Source organism: Scyliorhinus canicula, chromosome 1, assembly GCF_902713615.1.
Source record: "Scyliorhinus canicula chromosome 1, sScyCan1.1, whole genome shotgun sequence".
In the NCBI taxonomy this organism is placed as follows: Eukaryota; Metazoa; Chordata; class Chondrichthyes; order Carcharhiniformes; family Scyliorhinidae; genus Scyliorhinus; species Scyliorhinus canicula.
The window spans coordinates 220,160,663-220,184,240 of NC_052146.1; the positions used below are offsets into that span (position 1 = coordinate 220,160,663).

Here is a 23,578-nt window from a genome sequence, read left to right on the forward strand (position 1 = left end):
CATTTTAACCACCGTGGCATCTGCAGTAGAGTGCTTGGTGCAGGACATGCACTCTTTGGAGAGGGATGTTCACTCCAAGGTTCAGGTCATGAACTCCTTGGCTGAGGACATGAGCTGCATGGTGCAGCAGGATAGCAACTACATGGCTCAGGCACTTGTGGGATTCCACAGGTGTCATCGCTGGAGGACGGCGGGGTTTCTGGATCGTCTTGGTGCCTAGCCCAGGGCCACCCAGGAGATCCATGGGGTGTCCAGTCCATCTGACTCACCGTTTCCTGTGACCAGCGCACCTCTAGGTCCGCGCACTGAGGAGGGTAGCACTGCATCATCCCTGTTGCCTCAATATAGGTTCGGGCCCTGAAGTGCCCTGCCCTCCAGGGGACGCTCACCAAGGCCATCTGAGGCAACATGATGTGGCAGTCAGAAGGCAGACTTATCCTCGGCTGTAGATCCTGGGATAATACCTAGACAGAGGGGGAGGAGTATAAAGATCAAGAAATGATAGTCACAGCATGGGCATGGGTGAGTTTAAACACGAGCAGAGATTAATCAACTATGTTAGCACCATTTAACCTATTAAAAGGCACGATATACACCCTTGAGGTGCCTGCCCACTCTTCTCATTTAATTACAGCTATCACAGCCAAATGTATGTTTAGGCTGGAAGCTCACTGTTGGTGCTTTCTCAACCTCTTCTCAGAGAGTTTGGCAGCTTAATGATTGTGCCCCCCCCCCCCCCGCCTTAACCATGCACTCATGCTGATGTAATCCTGCCACGCCAGCTCTCAGGCCTGCCATCTGTGGAAGCATTCTTTCAAAATGAGGAAGCCATTGACTGAAAGTTTGTGAGAGTCTGTCCACCGGCAACATAGATACAGACCCATGTTGGTACCCCTAACCTCGGGGGACGCATTACCAGCAGAAATAGGTCATTCAGCATCTATTCGCCCACAGATCACCCTGTTCAGTGGAAGGTTGTGCTCCGGTTTCTGTCAGGCAGGAGTCAGACATTCGTCGGTGAAAAGTAGCTAAATGATAAAAACATAAGAAATAGGAGGAACAGGAGTAAGCTATTTGGCATCTTGAACCTGTTCCACCATTTCAGCGCCAGTCCCAGGTACGATTCCCGGCTTAGGTCACTGTCTGTGCGGTGTCTGCACGTTCTTCCCATGTCTGCATGAGTTTCCTCCGGGTGCTCTGGTTGCCTCCAACAAGTCCCGAAAGACATACTGTTAGGTAATTTGGGCGTTCTGAATTCTCCCTCTGTGTACACGAACAGGCGCCAAAGTGTGGCGACTAGGGGCTTTTCACAGTAACTTCATTGCAGTGTTAATGTAAGCCTACTTGTGACAATAAAGGTTATTAAATTATTAATATTAATGGGATGGTTGAGGTGTGGTAAAGAGAGGGGGTGTTTGGGGTTTTGTCTATAGTTTCTCCGGTAGTTTGGGCGTGGTGTCAATAGGTGGTGGGACGGAAGGGGGGGGGGGGGGGGAAGTGGGGTTCATTCTCTGATGGTGACTGGGGCCTTTTCTTTGCCAATTTGTGCTGGGGGATCAGGCGACCATCTTGGGTGAGTCTGGTGTTGACCCTTCCTGGAGGGTTGCTGGATTGCCTCACGGGACGGGAATGACTGACTCCGGTGGGAGAAGGGATGGACGTCCCCCCCATTCAGCTGGCCACATGGATTGCAAAGGGTTGAGTGGCCCAGTTAAGAGATCCAGGGTGCTTACGCATTTTAAGATAGTTGATGTGGTGCTGTTGCAGGCGACCCACTTATGAGTTAGAGACCAGATAACGTTACAGAGGGGCTGGGTGGGACAAGTGGTTCGTTCAAGGTTCAATAGCAGGGGTCGGGAGACTGCGATCCTGATCAACAGGAGGGCAGCCTTCTCAGCGGGGAGTATTTTGACGGACCCAAATGAAAGTTATGTCATAGTCAGTGGTCTGTTTGCCAGAGCACTGGTGGTGCTGGTCAATGTATACGCCCCAAATTGGGACAACACATCTTTTATTAATAGGTTGCTGTCGCTGATCCCAGATTTGGATTTATATCAGCTGGTCATAGGTGGGGACTTTAATTGCGTTTTGGATAAATCGAAACCTAAGGCATTAAAACCTTCTGGGATGCTGAAGGCTCTGTTGACCTTCATGGAACAGATGTGGGGAGCTGAACCTTGGAGTTTTTGACACCTGGGAGAGAGGGATTTCTCATTCTTATCTCAGGTCCACCGGGTCTAGTCTAGGATTGACTGTTTTGTGTTCGGTAGGTCTTTTCTGCTGGGAGTAGTGGAGTCGAGATACTCAGCAATGGTGATCTCTGATCACGCCCTGCACCATGGAGACATGATGGTTGGCTCGGGTAGCGTTCAGCGCCCCCTTTGGAGGTTTGATACTTCACTGTTGGCGGATGAAGATTTTTGCGAGAGGATCTCCTCTGTCATCGAGGAATATTTGAGCTTTAATAGAAGTGGTGAGATTTTCCCTTCAACGCAATGGAGGCGCTGAAGGTGGTCGTTAGACGGGACTGTGCACTTGCTGTGACGTTCCCGGGGGGCTCTTTGTGAACACGTCCAAAAGGCGAGTCGCTTGCTGGCACACCAGCTGAAGTGACAGGCGGATTCGCGGGAAAGTTAGGGAAGGTTAGAGATGTGCGGGGGCGAGGGAGGGAGGGGGGGGGGGGGGGGGGGGAGGTGGTAGACTGCTCTCCACCCCGACCAAGATGAATGGGGTGTTCAAAGAGTTATATTGGAACCTTTACAACTTGGAACCCCTGGAGGATGAGTCCTCAATGTCAGAGTTTTTAGACGGTCTAGTGTTCCCGGTAGTGGATCAAGAGGAGAGGGAGGAACTGTAAGTTCCTTGGACTCCGGTGAAGATTAAGGAGAGTATGGATTTGATGCAGTCAGGAAGGCGCCGGGACCAGACGGGTTCCTGATTGAATTTGACAAAAGGTTTGTCAGGTTGCTGACCTCAGTGCTGCTTGAAATGTTTGAGGACCCTCTGACTTGAGGGGTGCTGCCAGTCTCTTTGTTGCTTACAACAAACTCCTTGATATTGAAGAAGGATAAGGACCCGGTGGAGTGTGGGTTGTATATCCTTTTGTTGAATGCAGAAGCAAAGTTGCGAGTAAAGATATTGGCGAGGCACATGGAGCCTTGCCTCCAAGGAATCATTGTGGAGGAACTGAAGGGATTTATCAAGGGGAGACAACTGTCGGCCAATGTCCGAAGGCTGCTCAACGTGGCTCTGTCCCCCCTCTCCATCCCTGAAACGGAGCTGATTATTTTTCTGGGTGCAGAGAAGGCGTTCAATATTGTGGAATGGAGCTATTTATTTGAGGCCTTGGGCAGTTTTGGGTTTGGACCTAGTTTAAAACCTATTCAACTTTAGTATAGCGCCCCCACTGCCAGTGTCCAATAAAATGATTTAAACACAAAACACTTCCGAATGGGAAGAGGCCCGAGACAGGGATGTCCATTGTCTCCTCTACTGTTTGCCTTGGCGATTGAAACTCTGGCTATCGCACTGCGGTCATCCACAAAGTGGAGCGGAATAGATAGAGGGGGCAGGGTGCATAAGGTGTCCTTATATGCGGACGACCTGTTACTGTATATGACAGGCCCTAGCTCCAATGCAGAGAAGATAATGAAACTGCTCAAATGTTTTGGCTCATTTTTGGGCTACAGATTGAACCTGGGTAAAAGTGAATGTTTTCCCATGAATCCCCAGGAAGGGGAGCCCCCCTGAGGAAGTTGTCTTTTTGCCTGGCCGGGTCCAACTTTTGTAATCTGGGAGTCTGGGTGGCCCACAACTGGGCCTCGTTACAGAAGCTACATTTTGGGGTCCTGGTTGAGTGGTGAAGGGGGCCCTGAAGGGATGGGATAGCCTCCCGCTGACTTTGGCTGGAAGAATCCAATCGATTTTAAATGTATATCCTCCAAAGATTTCTGTTTTTGTTTCCATGCCTTCCAGTTTTACTTTCAAAAGTCTTTTTTTAAACAGGAGTCAGTAATAATAATAATCTTTATTGTTACAAGTAGGCTTACATTAATACTACAATGAAGTTACTGTGAAAAGCCCCTAGTTGCCACACTCCATAGCCTGTTCGGGTACACTGAGGGAGAATTTGGAACGTCCATTTCACCTAACAATTCTTTTGGGAATTGTGGGAGGAAACCGGAGCGCCGGGGAGAATGAGCAGACTCTGCACAGACAGTGACCAAAGCTGGGAATTGGACCCGGGTCCGTGGCGCTGTGAAACAACAGTGCTAACCACTGTGCTATAAGATGATCTTGTCTTTTATACGGTGTCCAAAGATGTGTAGATTAGATGGGGAGACAGGGATATGGCGGGGGATTGGGCCTACGTAGAGTGCTCTTTCAGAAGGTCAGTGCAAACCCGTTGGGCCGAATGGTCTTCTTTTGCACTGTAGGGATTCTATGATGCAGATTTCTTCAGCTGGGTTTGATCAGGCTAAGTATGGGCATATGTGTGGCAGATGTAGTATAAAATGGATAAAAGAGAGATGATCAAATTTGCAGCAAAAATAGGAAGGCAGATTATTATTTGAATGGGTGTAAATTGAAGGAGGTGGATTCTCAGCGTGACCTTGGTGTCCTTGTGCATCAGTCGCTGAAGGTAAGCAGGTACAACAGGCAATAAAGAAGGCAAATGGTACGTTGGCCTTCATAGCGAGAGGATTTGAGTATAGGAAAGGATATGTTTTACCGCAATTGTATAAGGCATCTGTGAGGCCACACCTGGAGTATTGTGAGCAGTTTTGGTGTCCTTATCTGAGGAAGGATGTTCTTGCTATGGAGGGAGTGCAGCAAAGGTTTACCAGGCTGATTCCTGGGATGGCATGCCGTCATGTGAGGAGAGACTAAATCGGTTAGGATTATATTCATTGGCATTTAGAAGAGTCAGAGGGCAACTCATAGAAACTTTTAAATTCTAACAGGATTAGGCAGGGTAGATTCAGAAAGAATGTCCCTGCTGGTGGGGGAGTCCAAAACTAGGGGTCATATAATAACAATAATAATCTTTATTGTCACAGGTAGGCTTACATTAACACTGCAATGAAGTTACTGTGAAAAGCCCCGAGTCGCCACATTCCTGCGCCACTTCGGGTTCACAGCGGGAGAATTCAGAATGTCCAAATTACCTAACAGCACGTCTTTTGGGACTTGTGGGAGGAAACCGGAGCACCCGGAAGAAACCCACACAGACACGGGGAGAACATGTAGACTACGCACAGACAGTGACCCAGCTGGGAATTGAACCTGGGACCCTGGTGCTGTGAAGCCACAGTGCTAACCATTGTGCTACCATGCTGCCACTTGTGCTGCCCCGTGCTTCCCTGTGCTGCCTCATAGTTTGAGGATAAGGGGTAAACCTTTTAGGACTGAGGTGAGGAGAAATTCCTTCACCCAGAGAGTGGTGAATCTGTGGAATTCACTAACACAGAAAGGAGTTGAGGCAAAAACATTGTGTAATTTTAAGAAGGAATTAGATATAGAAGATCAAACGGAGAAAGAAAGCGTACAATAGGCACAAAGAACTAAGCACGACAGATACCTAGAAAAGTATAGGAAGGGAAAAGACAAAGTCAAAAAGGAAATAAGGAAATCGAAGAGAGGGCATGAAAAAGGTTAGCAATTAAAGTTAAAGAAGAAACATTGATGTTTTACCAATATATTAAAGATTAGTTAAGGAAAAAGTGGGACCTATCAGAGATGAAGAAGGGATCTTGTGTACAGATGCAGAGGCTGTAGGAAGAGTTTCAAATGAATATTTTTTGTTTCAATGTGTACAAAGGAAACGGATGATGCAGATATAGAAGTCCAGGACGAACACTAGAAGATATTGGATGGGATAATCATAAAAAGAGAGGAAGTACTTGAAGGGTTGAAATGCTTGAAAGTTGATAAGATGCCAGATGGATTGTTTCTGAGGCTACTGAAGGTGATCAGGGAGGAGATCACAGATGCTGTGAGGATAATTTTCCACAACTGGAGTATTCTGTGCAGTTCTGGTCACCACATTACAGGAAGGACATAATTGCTCTGGAGAGAGTGCAGAAGAGGTTTGCAAGAATGTTGCCACGGCTAGAAAAGTGTAGCTATTGGAGAGATTGGACAGATTGGGGTTATTTTTCTTGGAACAAAGAAGGTTGAGGGGTGACTTAATGAGGTGTACAATATTATGAGGGGAAGAGATAGAGTGAACAGAATAAAATTGCTTCCTTGGTGGAGAATTCTAGAACCTAGGGACATAGATCCAAGATAAGTGTCAGAAGGAGGCCATTCAGCTCACGAATCTGCACTGACCCTCTGGAAGAGCTCCCACACCCCCACCCTATCCCATAACCTAGTAACCCCACCTAACCTTTTAGACACCCTAAGGAGCAATTTAGCATGGTCAATCCACCTAACTTGTACGTCTTTGGACTGTGGGAGGAAACTGGAGCATCCGAAGGACACCCACACAGACCCAGGGAGAATGTACAAACTCCAAACAGGCAGTGACCCAAGGCTGGCATTAAACTGGGTCCCTGGCACTATGAGGCTATAGGGTTAACCACTGTGCCACCATGCTGCCTGGGAAGAACCTATTTACGCAGAGGGCAGTGGGAGTCTTGAATTCGCTGCCAGTGTTTGTGGTGGAGGCAGAGACCCTAAACTCTTTTAAAAGGTACCTGGATCTGCATCTTCAGACTGGGTGCAGGAAGGTGAGATTATAAAGGGCACTTGGGTGTCTTGGGCTAGCATGGACAAGAGAAGGCTAATGGCCTCCTTCTGTCCTTTAATCTTTCTATGGTATAGCTCTTGGGACTAAAGGGGTCAAAGGATAGGATGGGAAAGTGGGATTAGGGTATTGAACTTGATGATCAGCCATGATCATAATGAACGGGTGAAGCAAGCTCGAAGGGCTGAATGGCCTCCTCCTGCTTCTATTTTCTCTGTATGTTTCTATGTATCATACGTAAATATTCTGGCCCTATCCTGGGCTCATAAACCTCTGGGTCTCCTTCTTCAGCACCATGTCGGGTATTCTTGGTGTTGACTTGGAGCCATGTCCATGACTGATTTTGGTATCTCCAACTTGCCGGAGTTAGAGACAGAGTTGAAGGCCGATGCTCTTGCCTTTGCTTCCTTGATAGCCCATAGGTGAATCTTGTTTGGCTGGAGGTCCTCGTCCCCGCCCATTGCAGTGGCTTGGCTCGCTGACTTGATGGAATTTTTACACTTAGATAATATCAAGTACCCAATGAGAGGGTCGACTGAAGGATTCTACCTCAGGTGGCAGCCGATTATTTCCTTTTATAGAGAGTTGGTTACTATCAGATATTTGGGGGGGGGAGGGGAGGGGGGGGCTTTGGGGATTGGTTGTTGTTTCTTTTGGGTTTGTGGGGGGTGGATGAAAAGATTGGAACATTGTCAACTGTTGTACATAAATGGTTGTAACGGTATTATTCCCCCCCTCCCCCACCTCCCCCACGCTCACATTATTCCCCTGGCTCTGATCTGCTTTAAATGTTTAAAACTCATTCCTGGGATGTTGATGTCGCTGGCTGGGCCGGCATTTATTGCCCATCGGGACTGCTCTTGAACTGACAATTCCAGTGCCCGACTATTCCAGAGGACATTTAAGAGTCAACCACATTGGTGTGGATCTGGAGTCACATGTCAGTCAGACAGGAGAAGGACAGCAGATTTCCCTCTAAGGGGCATTGGTAGATTTTGCAATGATTGACAATGGTTTCATGGCCATCATGAAACTTTTAATTCCAGGTTTTTGTATTGAATTGAAATTCCACCATCTGCTGCATAGGGGTTCGAACCTGGGTCACAGAGCATTACACTGATCTTTGGATTACTATTCTCATGACATTATTGTTGTGTTATGTTATTGCTGGAAATATAAACTGCCATTTGATGTAGGCTCTGCTGAGAGATGGTCCAGATTCGGAGATAAGTTGAACGTTTTATTGAACGATTAACAATGCTCTTTTTTGAGTTCGACACTCAACTAATCTGCCTCTAGTAACTCAGTCTACTCTGCTAACTATACAAGCTTGACCATGTGCTGGGGTGTGATGTTGCTGATAATCAACCCTGTCCTGCTCTATTGGTTTCTGCCGGTCGAAGAGGCAGAGACTGTGTGCCTTGTCTTTTTTATATGGGTCGCGTAGTGCCCCCTTGTGGTAATGCCACCTCTGGGTGTCCTGATTATCCATTGGTTGTGTCCTGCTCTAATGACCCATTGGTTGCGTGGTGCTCCCTCTAGTGGTTACTTAGATGTAGTGTATTTACATTAACCCCTTGTGTATATACAATGATGCATATCACTACAATTATTTCAGAGCTAAATTTTGACAAGGATACCAGGGGAACTCCGCTTCTCTTTAAATAGTGCAATGGGATATTTTATGTCCATCTGAGAGAGCATGTGGTGTTTAACCTCTGAGCCAAAAGAAAGTGTCAGGCCAGATGATGTGCTCAAGGCACAGGAGTGGGATATGACTCTGAAGAGAGAGTGCTAGCCACTGAGTATAATAAAGAAATGGAATTTTTAATATTATTTATCTAATTGAGGTTTTCATTCGACAAATTCTTCCTTACAACTATATTTCCTTGTAGGGTCAATTAAATGGAAAATAGCTCCCCCTAGTGTAAGATTAGGGCCAATCAATGATAGTAGTGGAAAGTTGTTTGTGGAATCAGAGGAGATAGGGGAAGCGTTAAATGGATATTTTTCGTCAGTGTTTACACTGGAGAAAGACAATGTTGTCGAGGATAATACTCGGGTTCAGTCGACCAGGCTAGATGGAATTGAGGTTCACAAGGAGGAGGTGTTAGCAATTTTGGAAAATGTAAAAATAGATAAGTCCCCTGGGCAAGATGGGATTTATCCTAGGATTCTCTGGGAAGCCAGGGAGGAGATTGCAGAGCATTTGTCCTTGATCTTTATGTCGTCTATGTCGACAGGAATAGTGCCGGAAGACTGGAGGATAGCAAATGTTGTCCCCTTGTTCAAGAAGGGGAGTAGAGACAACCCTGGTAATTATAGACCTGCGAGCCTTACTTCGGTTGTGGGTAAAATGTTGGAAAAGGTTATAAGAGATAGGGTTTATAATCATCTTAAAAAGAACAAGTTGATTAGCGATAATCAACACGGTTTTGTGAAGGGTAGGTCATGCCTCACAAACCTTATTGAGTTTTTTGAGAAGGTGACCAAACAGGTGGATGAGGGTAAAGCGGTTGATGTGGCGTATATGGATTTCAGTAAGGCATTTGATAAGGTTCCCCACGGTAGGCTATTGCAGAAAATAAGGAAGTATAGGATTGAAGGTGATTTAGCAGTTTGGATCAGTAATTGGCTAGCTGAAAGAAGACAGAGGGTGGTGGTTGATGGCAAATGTTCATCCTGGAGTTCAGTTACTAGTGGTGTACCGCAAGGATCTGTTTTGGGGTCACTGCTGTTTGTCATTTTTATAAATGACCTGGAAGAGGGTGTAGAAGGATGGGTTAGTAAATTTGCAGATGACACGAAGGTCGGTGGAGTTGTGGATAGTGCTAAAGGATGTTATAGGATACAGAGGGACATAGATAAGCTGCAGAGCTGGGCTGAGAGGTGGCAGATGGAGTTTAATGCGGAAAAGTGTGAGGTGGTTCACTTTGGAAGGAGTAACAGGAATGCAGAGTACTGGGCTAATGGCAAGATTCTTGGTAGTGTAGATGAACAGAGAGATCCTGGCATCCAGGTACATAAATCCCTGAAAGTTGCCACCCAGGTTAATAGGACTGTTAAGAAGGCATATGGTGTGCTAGCCTTTATCAGTAGGGGGATTGAGTTTCGGAGCCACAAGGTCATGCTGCAGCTGTACATAACTCTGGTGCGGCCGCTCCTGGAGTACTGCGTGCAGTTCTGGTCACCACATTATAGGAAGGATGTGGAAGCTTTGGAAAGGGTTCAAAGGAGATTTACTAGGATGTTGCCTGGTATGGAGGGAAGGTCTTACGAGGAAAGGCTCAGGGACTTGAGGTTGTTTTCGTTAGAGAGGAGAAGACTGAGAGATGACTTAATAGAGACATATAAGATAGTCAGAGGGTTAGATAGGGTGGACAGTGAGAGTCTCTTTCCTCAGATGGTGATGACCAACTCGAGGGGACATAGCTTTAAATTGAGGGGTGGTAGATATAGGACAGATGTCAGAGGCAGTTTTTTTACTCAGAGAGTAGTAGGGGTGTGGAATGCCCTGCCTGCAACAGTAGTAGACTCGCCAATTTTAAGGGCATTTAAGTGGTCACTGGATAGACATATGGATGAAAATGGAATAGTGTAGGTCAGATAGGCTTCAGATGGTTTCACAGGTCGGCGCAACATCGAGGGCCGAAGGGCCCGTACTGCGCTGTAATGTTCTATGTTCTATGTGACGCAGAGCGAACTGTTCCAGAAGAACTGGAGTTCCACTTTTGAAACCATTTATTCTGATTCTGTATTTCAGGCAGATGAAGGTGAAATCCGGAGAGTGGTTTATTGAAGAACGAGCAAAGAAATTTCACCAGGAGCAAGGTATTTGGAATGTTACTGTTAATTTCCTGCATTTCTTTCTTGTGCTAGCTCAGTGGTCAACAGATTTATTGAATTGAACCCATCTGGATTGCTAACCCAACACCATAACCACCGGGATGCTATATCTATATTTCCACAGTAGCCTTTTTCCAGTTTGGTGGAGGGGAGCAGGAATGTGCTAGTGACCCCTTCCATTGTGTCATGGAGTTTGAGAGTGTGGCACTACAGTGGCAGTCCCAGCCACCATGTCTCTTGCCATAATGAGAGCTGGTGAGAGTTCAACTGGAAAGGGCGCTAGACCTTAACTGACAAAGAGTCAGTGAGGGTAACGTATTTGATGTAGTGTACATGCATTTTAGTAAAGATTTTGACAAGGTTCCAGATGACTGGCTGATCAGAAAGTTAAAAGCTGTTGGGATCTAACGGAAAGTGCCAAGTTGGACCCAAAATTGGCTTCATGGCAGGAAGCAAAGGGTTATGGTCAACAGGTATTTTGTAACTGGAAGGTTTTTTCCAGTGGGATTCTGCAGTGCTCAGAACTGGGTCCCTTGCTGTTTATGGTATCTCGCAATGATTTAGACTTAAATACGACAAGGAGAGGGAGTAGGCCATTCGGCCCCTCGAACCTGCTCTGCCATTTAACAAGATCATGGCTGATCTGATAGTTACTCAAATCTGCATCCTGCCTGCCCCCAATAACCTATCAACTACTTACTTACCAAGAATCTATCCATTTCTGTCTCAAGAATATTCACAAGACTCTGCTTCCACCACCTTTTCAGGAAGAGGTTTCCAAAGACTAACAACCCTCTGAGAGTAAAGAAATAACCTCATCTCTGTTTTAAATGGTCGACCCCTTATTTTTAAACTGTGATCTCTAGTTCTAGGTTCTCCCACAAAGGAAACACCCTCTCCACATCCACCCTGTCAAGGCACCTCAGGATTGTATATCTTTCAATCAAGTCTCCTCTTACTTGTTGTGTTACGTTACTGAAGCTGCTACTTGATGTAGGCTTTGCTGAAGGATGCTCCAGACTCGGAGATAAGTTCAACGTATTTATTGAATGAATAACAATGCTCCTAAATGGGTTTGACACTCTGCTAATCTGACTCTAGTAACTCAGTCTACTCTGCTAACTATACAAGCTTGCTCTCGACCACGCGCTAGGCGATGTTGCTGTTTTGCTCTCTAGATGTCTTGCCCTGTCTTGCTCTCTAGATCTCTGCCGGTGGAAGAAGCAGAGCCTGTGTGCCTTGTCCTTTTTATTGTGGTTGTGTCGTGCCCCCTTGTAGTAATGCACCTCTGGGTTTCCTGATTACCCATTGGTTGTGTCCTGTTCTGATGACCCATTGGTTGCGTGTCTGCATGTCATGACATCTCCCCCCCTTTTTCTCTTTTTTTAAATATATACATGTGCATGTGCCTGTCTAATGTGGCAATGGGAGCTACGGCTGACAGTGTTAAAGAGACTGGTATATACAGTGGACATAAAAAAACCCAAATGTTCATAAGTCCAGTCTCTGGGTTACCGTCTGACCCTCGATGACCACCGGAGAGGTGGCGGAGGGGATGCCGGTGTCTTGATAGGTGTGTGGGAGTCACGACTGGTGGACTCGTGGTTTGTGGTGTCTGGAGGTGGCATTTCAAAGGTGGAAGTGGAGGGGGAATTGGTTGTGGGCGTATGATTTTCCGCAGTGCCCTTCGATTTCTGCGAACAATGGTGCCATCAGACATTTTTCGCACATAGGATCTGAGCGCGGCCTGCCGAATGATGACAGCCGGGGCAGACCACCCACCATCAGGTGTCTTGATCCTGACCGTGTCTGCTGGAGATAGCACGTCCAGATCGGTGGTATATGCGTCATAGTTCTTGTTTCTGACTGTTGCGCAGCTGTTGCATCTTTTGCAGTACTGGTAGGTGATCTGGGTTGGGCAGGTGTAGGGCTGGAAGTGTTGTCTTCAGGTCCCTGTTCGTCAGCAGTTGAGCTGGTGACATGCCAGTTGATAAGGGAGTCGCCCGGTACGCTAGTAGTGCAAAGTATATGTCGGAGGCGGAGTCCGAGGCCTTGTGGGTGAGTTGCTTGATGATGTGCACCCGCTTTTCGACTTTGCCGTTGGACTGCGGGGAGTGTGGACTGGAGGTGATGTGTCTGAAGTTGTAGCTCATAGAAAATGTGGACCATTCTCGACTGTGTGAACACGGGCCATTGTCGCTCATGACGGTATTCGGGATGCCATGCCATGAGAATGTCTCTTTGCGCGCTTTGATGACGGTCCTTGAGGTGAGGTCGGACAGCTTCAGCACCTCTGGATAGTTCAAAAAGTAATCAATGAGTAGGATCTAGTCGCGACCATTCGCGTGGAATAGGTCAATGCCAACCTTGGACCATGGAGAGGTTTCCAGGTCGTGTTGTTGGAATGTCTCCTTGCTCTGTGCTGGTTGGAACCTCTGACAGGTTTCGCAGTCCAGGACCATGTCCGTGATGTCCTGGTTGATGCCGGACCAGTAGACGTCTTGTCGGACCCTGTGTCCGCACTTTTCTCTGCCCAGGTGTCCCTCATGAATCTGCCTCAGCACCATGTTTGACACATCATAATGGGTCCCAGTAGCATACGCGTCATGGGAAATGACACCGACTGAAATCAGGTACGTACAGATTGAAAAGGAGTGTTTAGGTCTTCTCACCGGCATCCTCAAATTCCATGACTATGTCTACGGCCTGCCGACATTTACCGTTGAGACGGATCACAGACCTATGGTCCACATCATCCAAAAGGACCTGAACGACATGACGCACCCAATTGCAGAAGATTCTGCTCAAACTAAGGAGGTACGATTTCAATCTGGTGTACATGCCTGGCAAATCCCCGGGCTGGCAGCGCAATGGAGAATCCCGACAGCGGAGAATACAGCCCCCTATGTTTTGTACAGGTCATTTCAAGGTTAATGTTACTCCTCTCTTGGAATGAGTTACCTTCCCTTTTAAACAAAGGCGAGAGTGGTAAAGTTGCTTATAACCTTCAAACTAATAAAGAAGCTTACAAAGTACTAATATAAAACATATAGAGTACCGGCCTCCCCGAACAGGCGTCAGAATGTGGCGACCAGGGGCTTTTCACAGTAACTTCATACTTGTGACAATAAAAGGTTATTATTTAAGTTTGAATGGTTTAGATGTTGCTTTTACTTGAGATAAGACAACAGGCAATGTCTGGGAACATTGATTCATGAATCCAGATGTCTAATTGATTTTTTTTGCATTAAAATCTAGAGTACCCAATTAATTTTTTCCAATTAAGGGGCTATTTAGCGTGGTGAAACCCATTCAAACACTGGGAGAATGTGCAAACTCCACACGGACAGTAACCCAGAGCCGGGATCGAATCTGGGACCTCGGCGCCGTGAGGCAGCAGTGCTAACCACTGCGGCACCGTGATGTCCCATAGATGTCTAATTGATGTAGAACCTCATTAAAACAGGTTAAAACAGAATGTGTTTCTGTTGAGACAACAGCTCTGCTGTATGTTTTTATGGTATCTGTCAGTGCTCGATATAAGTTAATTAAACTTCCAGAATAGCTTTGCAAAACTTACAAAGTTACAGCAATTACACAAAATCTATATAAAATAGATATTAAATCAATGTTTGAAAGTGATTGGTGTGCTAAAAATAATACAACACATTCAACAGATATTAAAGTTTAAAAGAATTATAGTTACAAAAGCTAATTACAGAACTTAATTCTAAAATAACAAAATCAAAAATGGTTACATACTGTGAAATAAAATGACTTATTTTAGACATCACAAGTTAAACTGCACAAATGTAATGCACAAGGCTGAATGTATTAACATTTGTTTTTCTGTGCATAACAAGTTTTTCAAGAATGGAGCTGATCATTTTATTTGGGAGGGAGGAGAATGGTTCCATACCAGTAATTGTTGAATCTTGGCATCTTGCATCACTGCCTCTAGGGTCATATGTCTTTCTTCCCTTGGCAATTTTGAGTGTGATGCTAAGAGAAAGTCATGTGATGACTGAGTGCTCCAGAATTGAACATAAAACCATAGCAGCTTGACATACTTCAATTATTTGACTCATGCCATAACTAAACAAACTAATTGTAAACAATTATCAAAATTAAATTTTCCTATCCCCCCACCCAGAGTACATTTGGTGCCCTTGCCCTTCCCAAGGGAAGGTTCTGGGCTTGGGGGCCAATGTGAAATTCTTTCCATTAGCTAATTAATGCCAACTTAAGAACATCTCGCCACCACTGAGATGTTGTACTGGACAGAAGGAGCCCAAGCCAGGCTGCCACATAAAACCGGGTAAGTCTTGGTGGTGGGCTCGGTGAGGTTCAATCTTGATGGGCACCTAGTGCACACCTCCTCACCAGGGCCTGTCTATCTGACATTGGTGAAACCCCAGGATCACCTTATATCCCAGCTCCAATGCTGAATGCCTTCCTCTCAGCTTCACTGCAGTTTCCATAGTGGCCACCACTTATTTTTTTTAGAAATTTAGAGTACCCAATTCATTTTTTCCAATTAAGGGGCAATTTAGCATGACCAATCCACCTACCCTGCATATCTTTGGATTGTGGGGGCGAAACCCACGCAAACACGGGGAGAATGTGCAAACTCCACACAGACAGTGGTGGCCACCACTTATAGTGGTACTGCTGGGATGTGAGAGCTGCAGTCCAACAATTGGCCAGCAGATCTGTGAGGCACAGATTCAAATCCTACCACTGCAGCAGGTGGAACTTAACATTTAATTAATAATAAATCTGAACTGAAATTCTCAGTAATAGTGACGATGAAACCATTGTCAATTGATGCAAAACTCATCTGGTTCACTAATACCCTTGGTGAAGGAAACCTGCCATCCTTACCCAGTCTGGCCTACATGTGACCCCAAACCCACAGCAATATTTGACTCTTAAATGCCCTCTGAAATGCCTGGCAAACCGCTATGATGTCTAAAAAACGAATGAATCCAGACAGACAATCCAGCATTGACTGAGGCAAAAGACGCTCATGGTCTTCTTAGTCTGTAAGAAGGTGTCGCCCTGTAAAATCCTCCTTACTAGCGTGCCAAAATTGGGGGAGCTGTTTTACAGACTAGTCAGCAATAGCCTGACACAGTTATACTCACGGAATCGTACCTTACAGATAATGTCCCAGATATCACCATCTCCATTCCTGGGTACATCCTGGTATACGGTTGTGAGGGGACATGATTGAGATGTATAGAAATATGAGGGGCATGGAAAGAGTACACAGGAAGAAACCTTTCCCCTTGGTGGAAGGGTCAGTGACCAGAGGATATAGATTTAAGGTAAGGGATAGGAGGTTTAAAGGGGATGTGAGGAAAACCATTTTACCCAGAGGGTGGTGGGAGTTTAGAACTCACTGCCTGAAAGGGTTGTGGAGGCAGAGACCCTCATAACATTTAAAAAGTATTCAGATGTGCACTTTGGATGCCAACACTATATGGGGCAGCACGGTGCCATAGTGGTTAGCAATGCTGCCTCACAGTGCCAGGGACCTGGGTTCAATTCCGGCCTTGGGTAACTGTGTGGAGTTTGCACTTGCCCCCCGTGTCTGCGTGGGTTTTTCCGGGTGCTGCAGTTTCAGAACTTCCTCCAGGCTCACTGGGGTCCCCAACTCCGACTGCCCCTCCATCTCCACCATCGGAAAGGACAGTCCATCTCTAACCACCAACATGACTGACTTATTCTCCGGGGGCTCTGACCTATAGAGATGCCTGGAAAGGGTTTCAAAAACCGCATTAACTTAATTTGGGTTGGAAACCATACTGTCGCCCGAGCCTTTGATTTGCATAATCTCTATGGAAGCCCCCTGCTGTCTCAGCTGGTGAGCTGGAGGACAGTTGGCCTTCTCTCCATACTCATAAAGGACCCCCCTTGAGTGCCAGAGTTGGCTCATCGCCTTCCCAGTGGACAGCAAATCAAACTGGGCTTGCAGCTTCTTTCTATGGCAAATACCTCTGGGTTAGGGTCAGACGAATATTGACGATCCGTCTCAAGGAGCACATCCACCAGCCGCTGCCGCTCCGTCCTCATCGTCCTAATTAAATATGCTTTAAAGGAGATTGCATCCCCCCTTACAACTGGTTTAATAAGGGTTTCCCACAGTGTGGAAGGAGAGACAGAGTTGTTTGTATTTAATCTAATGTAATCCTCAATGGTCCTGGATATGTGCTCACAGAACCCCCTGTCTGCCAGTATTGCTATGTCCAGTCTCCATGGTGGACGCTGACTAGAATCTGTTTCCAAGGCCAAGTCCTCAAAGTGTGGAGCTTGGTCCAAGATAGCAATTGCAGAATATTCTGCCCTCCACACCAGGTTAGGAGGGACCCACCCATTAAAAAGAAGACAATCCTGGAGTAGGCTTTATGCACATAGGAAAAGATCAAGAACTCTTTATCCCTGGATGCAAAAGCTGCCATGGGTTTGCGCCCCCCCCCCCCCCCCCCCCCCCCCCCCCCCCCCCCCCCCCCCCCCCCTCCACCCCCCAAACATGTTCCATAAAGGCCAGAAGCAGCACCTTCACCATCCCCGAAGGAGCAAACGATCCAAGCCTAGATTGGTCAGTTTAGGATCCAAAGCTCAGTTAAAATCCCTTCTAAAGAACAGACGGTGTATATCTAGGTCAGGAATTTCATAAAATTTCATAGAATTTACAGTGCAGAAGGAGGCTATTCGGCCCATCGAGTCTGTACCGGCCCTTACAAAGAGCACCCTATTGAAGCCCACATATCTACCCTCTCCCCGTAACCCAGTAACTCCCACTTCACGTTTTTTGGACACTAAGGGGCAATTTAGCATGGCCAATCCACCTAACCCGCACATCTTTGGACTGTGGGAGGAAACCGGAGCACCCGGAGGAAACCCACGCAGACACGGGGAGAACGTGCAGACTCAGCACAGACAGTGACCCAGCCGGGAATCGAACCTGGGATCGTAGAGCTGTGAAGCAACTGTGCTAACCACTACATCATCCCAGTTTGGCGTGTCAATATTTAGTAGAACCACCGATGTGCCTGCTAGAGACCCATTAACCAGTACGAATCTGCCATGGGATTCGCTATGGTCCCAGTGGCCAAGAAAAGAACCCGCTTACTGACTAAAACCGTTGCACCTTGTGCCCGGCAACCAAAGCCTAAATGGTACACTTGGCTCACCTGCTCCTCCCGCAGTCTGGTCTGACCTCTTAACCGCAAATGGGTCTCCTGCTAAAACACCACATCAGCACTTAGATCCTTTAGGTGAGCAAAAACCCTCAATCTTTTTACTGGGCCATCCAACCCCCTTACGTTCCAGGTGACCAGCCAAATTGGGGCCTCCCATAGCCCCGCTCACCCCTGAGTCAGCTAATTCCACCATCAGAGGTTGCCAAGTCCTTACTCAAGAAAAACAAGACAAAGGCCCACCCAATTTGGCCATCAAACCCACGCACAGAGTGAGACAAAAATAATCTCATAATCACCATCATCAAACGGACCTCTATCCTACACCTCCAACATAACACCCTGCCCAAATATACATATTGATACCCAATAGAAAACCAAGACCCCCCTCCTCCCAAGCCCCAACTCCCAACTATTTACAAATGCTAAGCTCGTTGAACCATGTGAGACTGATTTGCTACCTGCAACTCTTCCCCCCCCCCCCCCCCCCCCCCATCTCGCTCCTGTTAACTAGCAGACATAATAATAATTTATTATTATTATTGAAGGGCAGCCCCCCCCCCCCCCCACCCCCCCCCCCCCCCACCCCCCCAGTTAAAGAAGAAAAACATAATTATTGTCTGCTCCGAGGATAAAATAAGCCTCTCAATACCAATACTAATGGGAACTTAGTCTTTGCAGTTGGGTCTGTGCCCCTCTGCTCCCTCCAGCAGCCCCACTCTAAGGTTGATCTTTTGTGGATTCAGCTCCACTTTCCGGCCCGAAAACCATAACCCTTAATCCCTTTATGCTTCAAAAAACTATCTATCTTTACCTTAAAAACATTTAATGAAGGAGCCTCAACTGCTTCACTGGGCAAGGAATTCCATAGATTCACAACCCTTTGGGTGAAGAAGTTCTTCCTAAACTCAGTCCTAAATCTACTTCCCCTCATTTTGAGGCTATGTCCCCTAGTTCTGCTTTCACCCGCCAGTGGAAACAACCTGCCCGCATCTATCCTATCTATTCCCTTCATAATTTTAAATGTTTCTATCAGATCCCCCCTCATCCTTCTAAATTCCAACGAGTACGGACCCAGTCTACTCAACCTCTTCTCATAATCCAACCCCTTCAGCTCTGGGATTAACCTAGTGAACCTCCTCTGCACACCCTCCAGTGCCAGTACGTCCTTTCTCAAGTAAGGAGACCAAAACTGAACACAATACTCCAGGTGTGGCCTCACTAGCACCTTATACAATTGCAACATAACCTCCCTAGTCTTAAACTCCATCCCTCTAGCAATGAAGGACAAAATTCCATTTGCTTTCTTAATCACCTGTTGCACCTGTAAACCAACTTTCTGTGACTCACGCATTTACACACCCAGGTCTCTCTGCACAGCGGCATGCTTTAATATTTTATTGTTTAAATAATAATCCCGTTTGCTGTTATTCCTACCAAAATGGATAACCTCACATTTGTCAATATTGTATTCCATCTGCCAGACCCTAGCCCATTCACTTAACCTATCCGAATCCCTCTGCAGACTTCCAGTATCCTCTGCACTTTTCGCTTTACCACTCATCTTAGTGTCATCTGCAAACTTGGACACATTGCCCTTGGTCCCCAACTCCAAATCATCTATGTAAATTGTGAACAATTGTGGGCCCAGCACGGATCCCTGAGGGACACCACTAGCTACTGATTGCCAACCAGAGAAACACCCATTAATCCCCACTCTTTGCTTTCTATTAATTAACCAATCCTCTATCCATGCTACTACTTTACCCTTAATGCCATGCATCTTTATCTTATGCAGCAACCTTTTGTGTGGCACCTTGTCAAAGGCTTTCTGGAAATCCAGATATACCACATCCATTGGCTCCCCGTTATCTACTGCACTGATAATGTCCTCAAAAAATTCCACTAAATTAGTTAGGCACGACCTGCCCTTTATGAACCCATGCTGCGTCTGCCCAATGGGACAATTTCTATCCAGATGCCTCGCTATTTCTTCCTTGATGATAGATTCCAGCATCTTCCCTACTACCGAAGTTAAGCTCACTGGCCTATAATTTCCCGCCCTCTGCCTACCTCCTTTTTTAAACAGTGGTGTCACGTTTGCTAATTTTCAATCCACCGGAACCACCCCAGAGTCTAGTGAATTTTGGTAAATCACCATTAGTGCATCTGCAATTTCCCTAGCCATCTCTTTTAGCACTCTGGGATGCATTCCATCAGGGCCAGGAGATTTGTCTACCTTTAGCCCCATTAGCTTGTCCATCACTACCTCCTTAGTGATAACAATCCTTTCAAGGTCCTCACCTGTCATAGCCTCATTTCTATCAGTCGCTGGCATGTTATTTGTGTCTTCCACTGTGAAGGCCGACCCAAAAAACCTGTTCAGTTCCTCAGCCATTTCCTCATCTCCCATTATTAAATCTCCCTCCTCATCCTCTAAAGGACCAATATTTACCTTAGCCACTCTTTTTTGTTTTATATATTTGTAAAAACTTTTACTGTCTGTTTTTATATTCTGAGCAAGTTTACTCTCATTCTCTATCTTACTCTTCTTTATAGCTTTTTTAGTAGCTTTCTGTTGCCCCCTAAAATTTCCCAGTCCTCTAGTCTCCCACCAATCTTTGCCACTTTATATGCTTTTTCCTTCAATTTGATACTCTCCCTTATTTCCTTAGATATCCACGGTCGATTTTCCCTCTTTCAAAAAATCTTGTCATGATGCTATGGCCGTCTAATAATCCAAACCCTTTTGTTCCAGGAAGCAGACTTAAGGAGGAAAGGGATACTGCCCCTCAACAATGGCTGTTGACAGCTATCAGGCTCTCATTTATATCATGCTTTTCATCAGCAGCTGACATCTCAAGGCAGTTTACAACCAATAAAGCATTTTTGAAGTGGAGTCATTGTTGTACTGTAAGAAACAGAGCAGCTAGTTTATGCACAGCAATCTCCCACAGATAACAGTTTGATGCTCTCAGATAATCACAGAATCACAGATGTTACAGTGCAGACGGAGGCCATTCAGCCCATTGAGTCTGCACCAGTCCTTGGAAAGCGCACTCCACCCACGCCCACCCTAACCCAGTAACCCCACCTAACATTTTTGGCACGAAGGGCAATTTAACGTGGCCAATCCACCTAACCTGCACATCTTTGGACTGTGGGAGGAAACTGGAGCACCCGGAGGAAATCCAAGCAGATATGGGGAGAACGTGCAGACTCCGCACAGACAGTGACCCAAGCTGGGAATCAAACCTGGGATCCTGGAGCTGTGAAGCAGCAATGCTTACCACTATGCTACTGTACTGCCCATAATCTGTCTTTGAGAAGTTGATTGAGGAATAAATTTTGCTGTGTGCACCAGGAATAAATTCCCTGCTCTTCTTTGGAATAATGCCAGCTGAGAGGGCAGATGGGGCTTTGGTTTAATGCCTCATCTGAACGACGGCACCTCCAACTGTGGAGCACTTTCTCAATGAAAGTCAATAAAAAACAGTCACAAATGTTCATTCATCACTGAATCATTCTCAATACAGGCCACCCCTTTAATTGTATTGTTTTGTTCTTTATTCTTATTTTTTTTTGTTGTGCAGGTAAACATGAAACAATAAGTGAGAAGCTCTTGCAGACCTTTCGAACGTTGAGGTAAGGTAATGCATTATACAGAGATGACATTTGAATAATTCTTGTCCATATATCTATGAGGATTTAGAAGGTTCAACGGGAAGGTGAAAAAGAACATTAGAGAACTGGAGAGGGATTATGAGAAAAGACTGTTGGCTAACATAAAGGGGAATCTCAGTCTTCTAGCGGCATATAAATAGTAAAACGATGATAAAAGGAGGCGTGGAGTCGATTAAGGGCCTAAAACAGAATTTACACATGAGGCAGGGGGCATGGCTGAGGTATTAAATCAATACTTTGCATCTGTCTTTGCCAAGGAGGGAGATGCTACCCTTCACAGTCACATTAACATCAGTAGTGGGCAAGCTTCTAGAAACAAACATCTGGTATAAAATTAGTAGTTACATGGAAAAGCGTGGATTGATTAGTGTTGTATATACCCACAAAGAAAAAAAGTATGGAGGGCACACACTCTGGATCTGTCAAATATGATGAAGTTTTATTAAGTGGTTCTGCTCACACAATCTAAGGTGGAGAACTGAAAGCTCACGCAAGGGTCTGCTGATGTTCCTACACACCACGTGACGCTACACCAGCAGGGATGTATTCTCTGGCACATAACAATCAGGAAAAACCAGCATGCATTTCTAAGGAGAAATCATGGGCAAAATTCTCTGTTTGAGAGACTATGAGCACGATCCAATGGCCATGCTGCGCCTGAAAAGCAGCTCGCTGCCATGCAGCGTGGCCTATAAAATCTGGGAGACCCTGCTCCCGGGATCTACCCGGCTTGCAACACCTCGCAAGATCCAACGCGATCTCCCAAGACATTGCGATGTATATCCCGCCCATTGTGGGCGGATCTGCATATTAGTGTCAGACAGCTAGTCTCACTCTAATGTGCAGATTCTAGACATACCTGAGGCTTTGGGATTCATCCCTTCACCATGGACAAGCGCTGTTCAGCACTGGTCACCACAAACAGGGACCAGATGGAATGGAACCTGTGGGGGTCTCCCAGGGGATTGGAGGCCCTCAGCGACTCCCCACAGAGAACCACTAGATAAGAAGACACCCCCACAGAGACCTCTAAATAAAGAGACCCCCCCCCACACAAAACCCCCTCAGAAAAGTTACCCCTGGCAGGAAGCCCCCAGAAGAGCATGGGCAGCATGGGATTACACTGCATGTAATGGGCATCTTATGGGCAGCATGGTAGCATGGTGGTTAGCATAAATGCTTCACAGCTCCAGGGTCCCAGGTTCGATTCCCGGCTGGGTCACTGTCTGTGTGGAGTCTGCACGTCCTCCCCGTGTGTGCGTGGGTTTCCTCCGGGTGCTCCGGTTTCCTCCCACAGTCCAAAGATGTGCGGGTTAGGTGGATTGGCCATGCTAAATTTCCCGTAGTGTCCTAAAATGTAAGGTTAAGGGGGGGTTGTTGGGTTACGGGTATAGGGTGGATACGTGGGTTTGAGTGGGGTGATCATTGCTCGGCACAACATCGAGGGCCGGAGGGCCTGTTCTGTGCTGTACTGTTCTAAAGAGAGATCTTGGCGCATCCTATATTTAATTCCATGAGACATCAGTGACATCATTCAAAAACATGTTTGATATGCTGCCAGCTCCCAGCTTTACCTCACCACCACCTCTCTCAATCTCTCAACTATCTCTAAATTGTGAGATTGCTCATCTGACATCCAGTGCAGGCTGGGAAGAAATTTCTTCCAATGGAATATTAGATCCAAAATTACCTTTGGTCCCGGTTACAAACTCCCTTGCCTAACCACTGACTCCATTCCTCTCCCAGTCAACAGCCTGAGACTGAACCGGACTGTTCCCAATCCTGATATTATATTTGTCACTGAAGTGATCTTCTGACCACATACTTGTGCCATGACTAAGATGTGATCCTTGGGGAACATCAAACGTAACAGAGCAGCTACTGCAGATGATTATGGGTAAGAATGGAACCAGGCCAGTGTAATCCCATGCAGTTTAATGACAAATGAGAGGCATTGAAGAAACATAATATGGTTAACTGTGTCAAGATTACAGACAGGTTGAGAAGTACCAGGATAGTCACAGCCACGTAGGATGTATTTTGCGACTTTGTTAAGGATCTACTTTCACCTCAGTCACCACTGTCTCAGATG

General features: G+C 46.2%; 1 protein-coding gene across 5 annotated transcripts in view; it reads left to right on the plus strand.

The window, feature by feature from the left end:
* The window catches only part of sytl3 (synaptotagmin-like 3), a 205,372-nt gene that overhangs the window by 94,814 nt on the left and 86,980 nt on the right, over positions 1-23,578 (plus strand). For all 5 annotated transcript variants that reach the window (XM_038808089.1, XM_038808083.1, XM_038808108.1 and 2 more), the window contains exons 4-5: positions 10,515-10,582; positions 21,396-21,447. In XM_038808089.1, the coding sequence (XP_038664017.1) occupies positions 10,515-10,582; positions 21,396-21,447 (120 nt within the window). The remainder of the gene's footprint in view (positions 1-10,514; positions 10,583-21,395; positions 21,448-23,578) is intronic.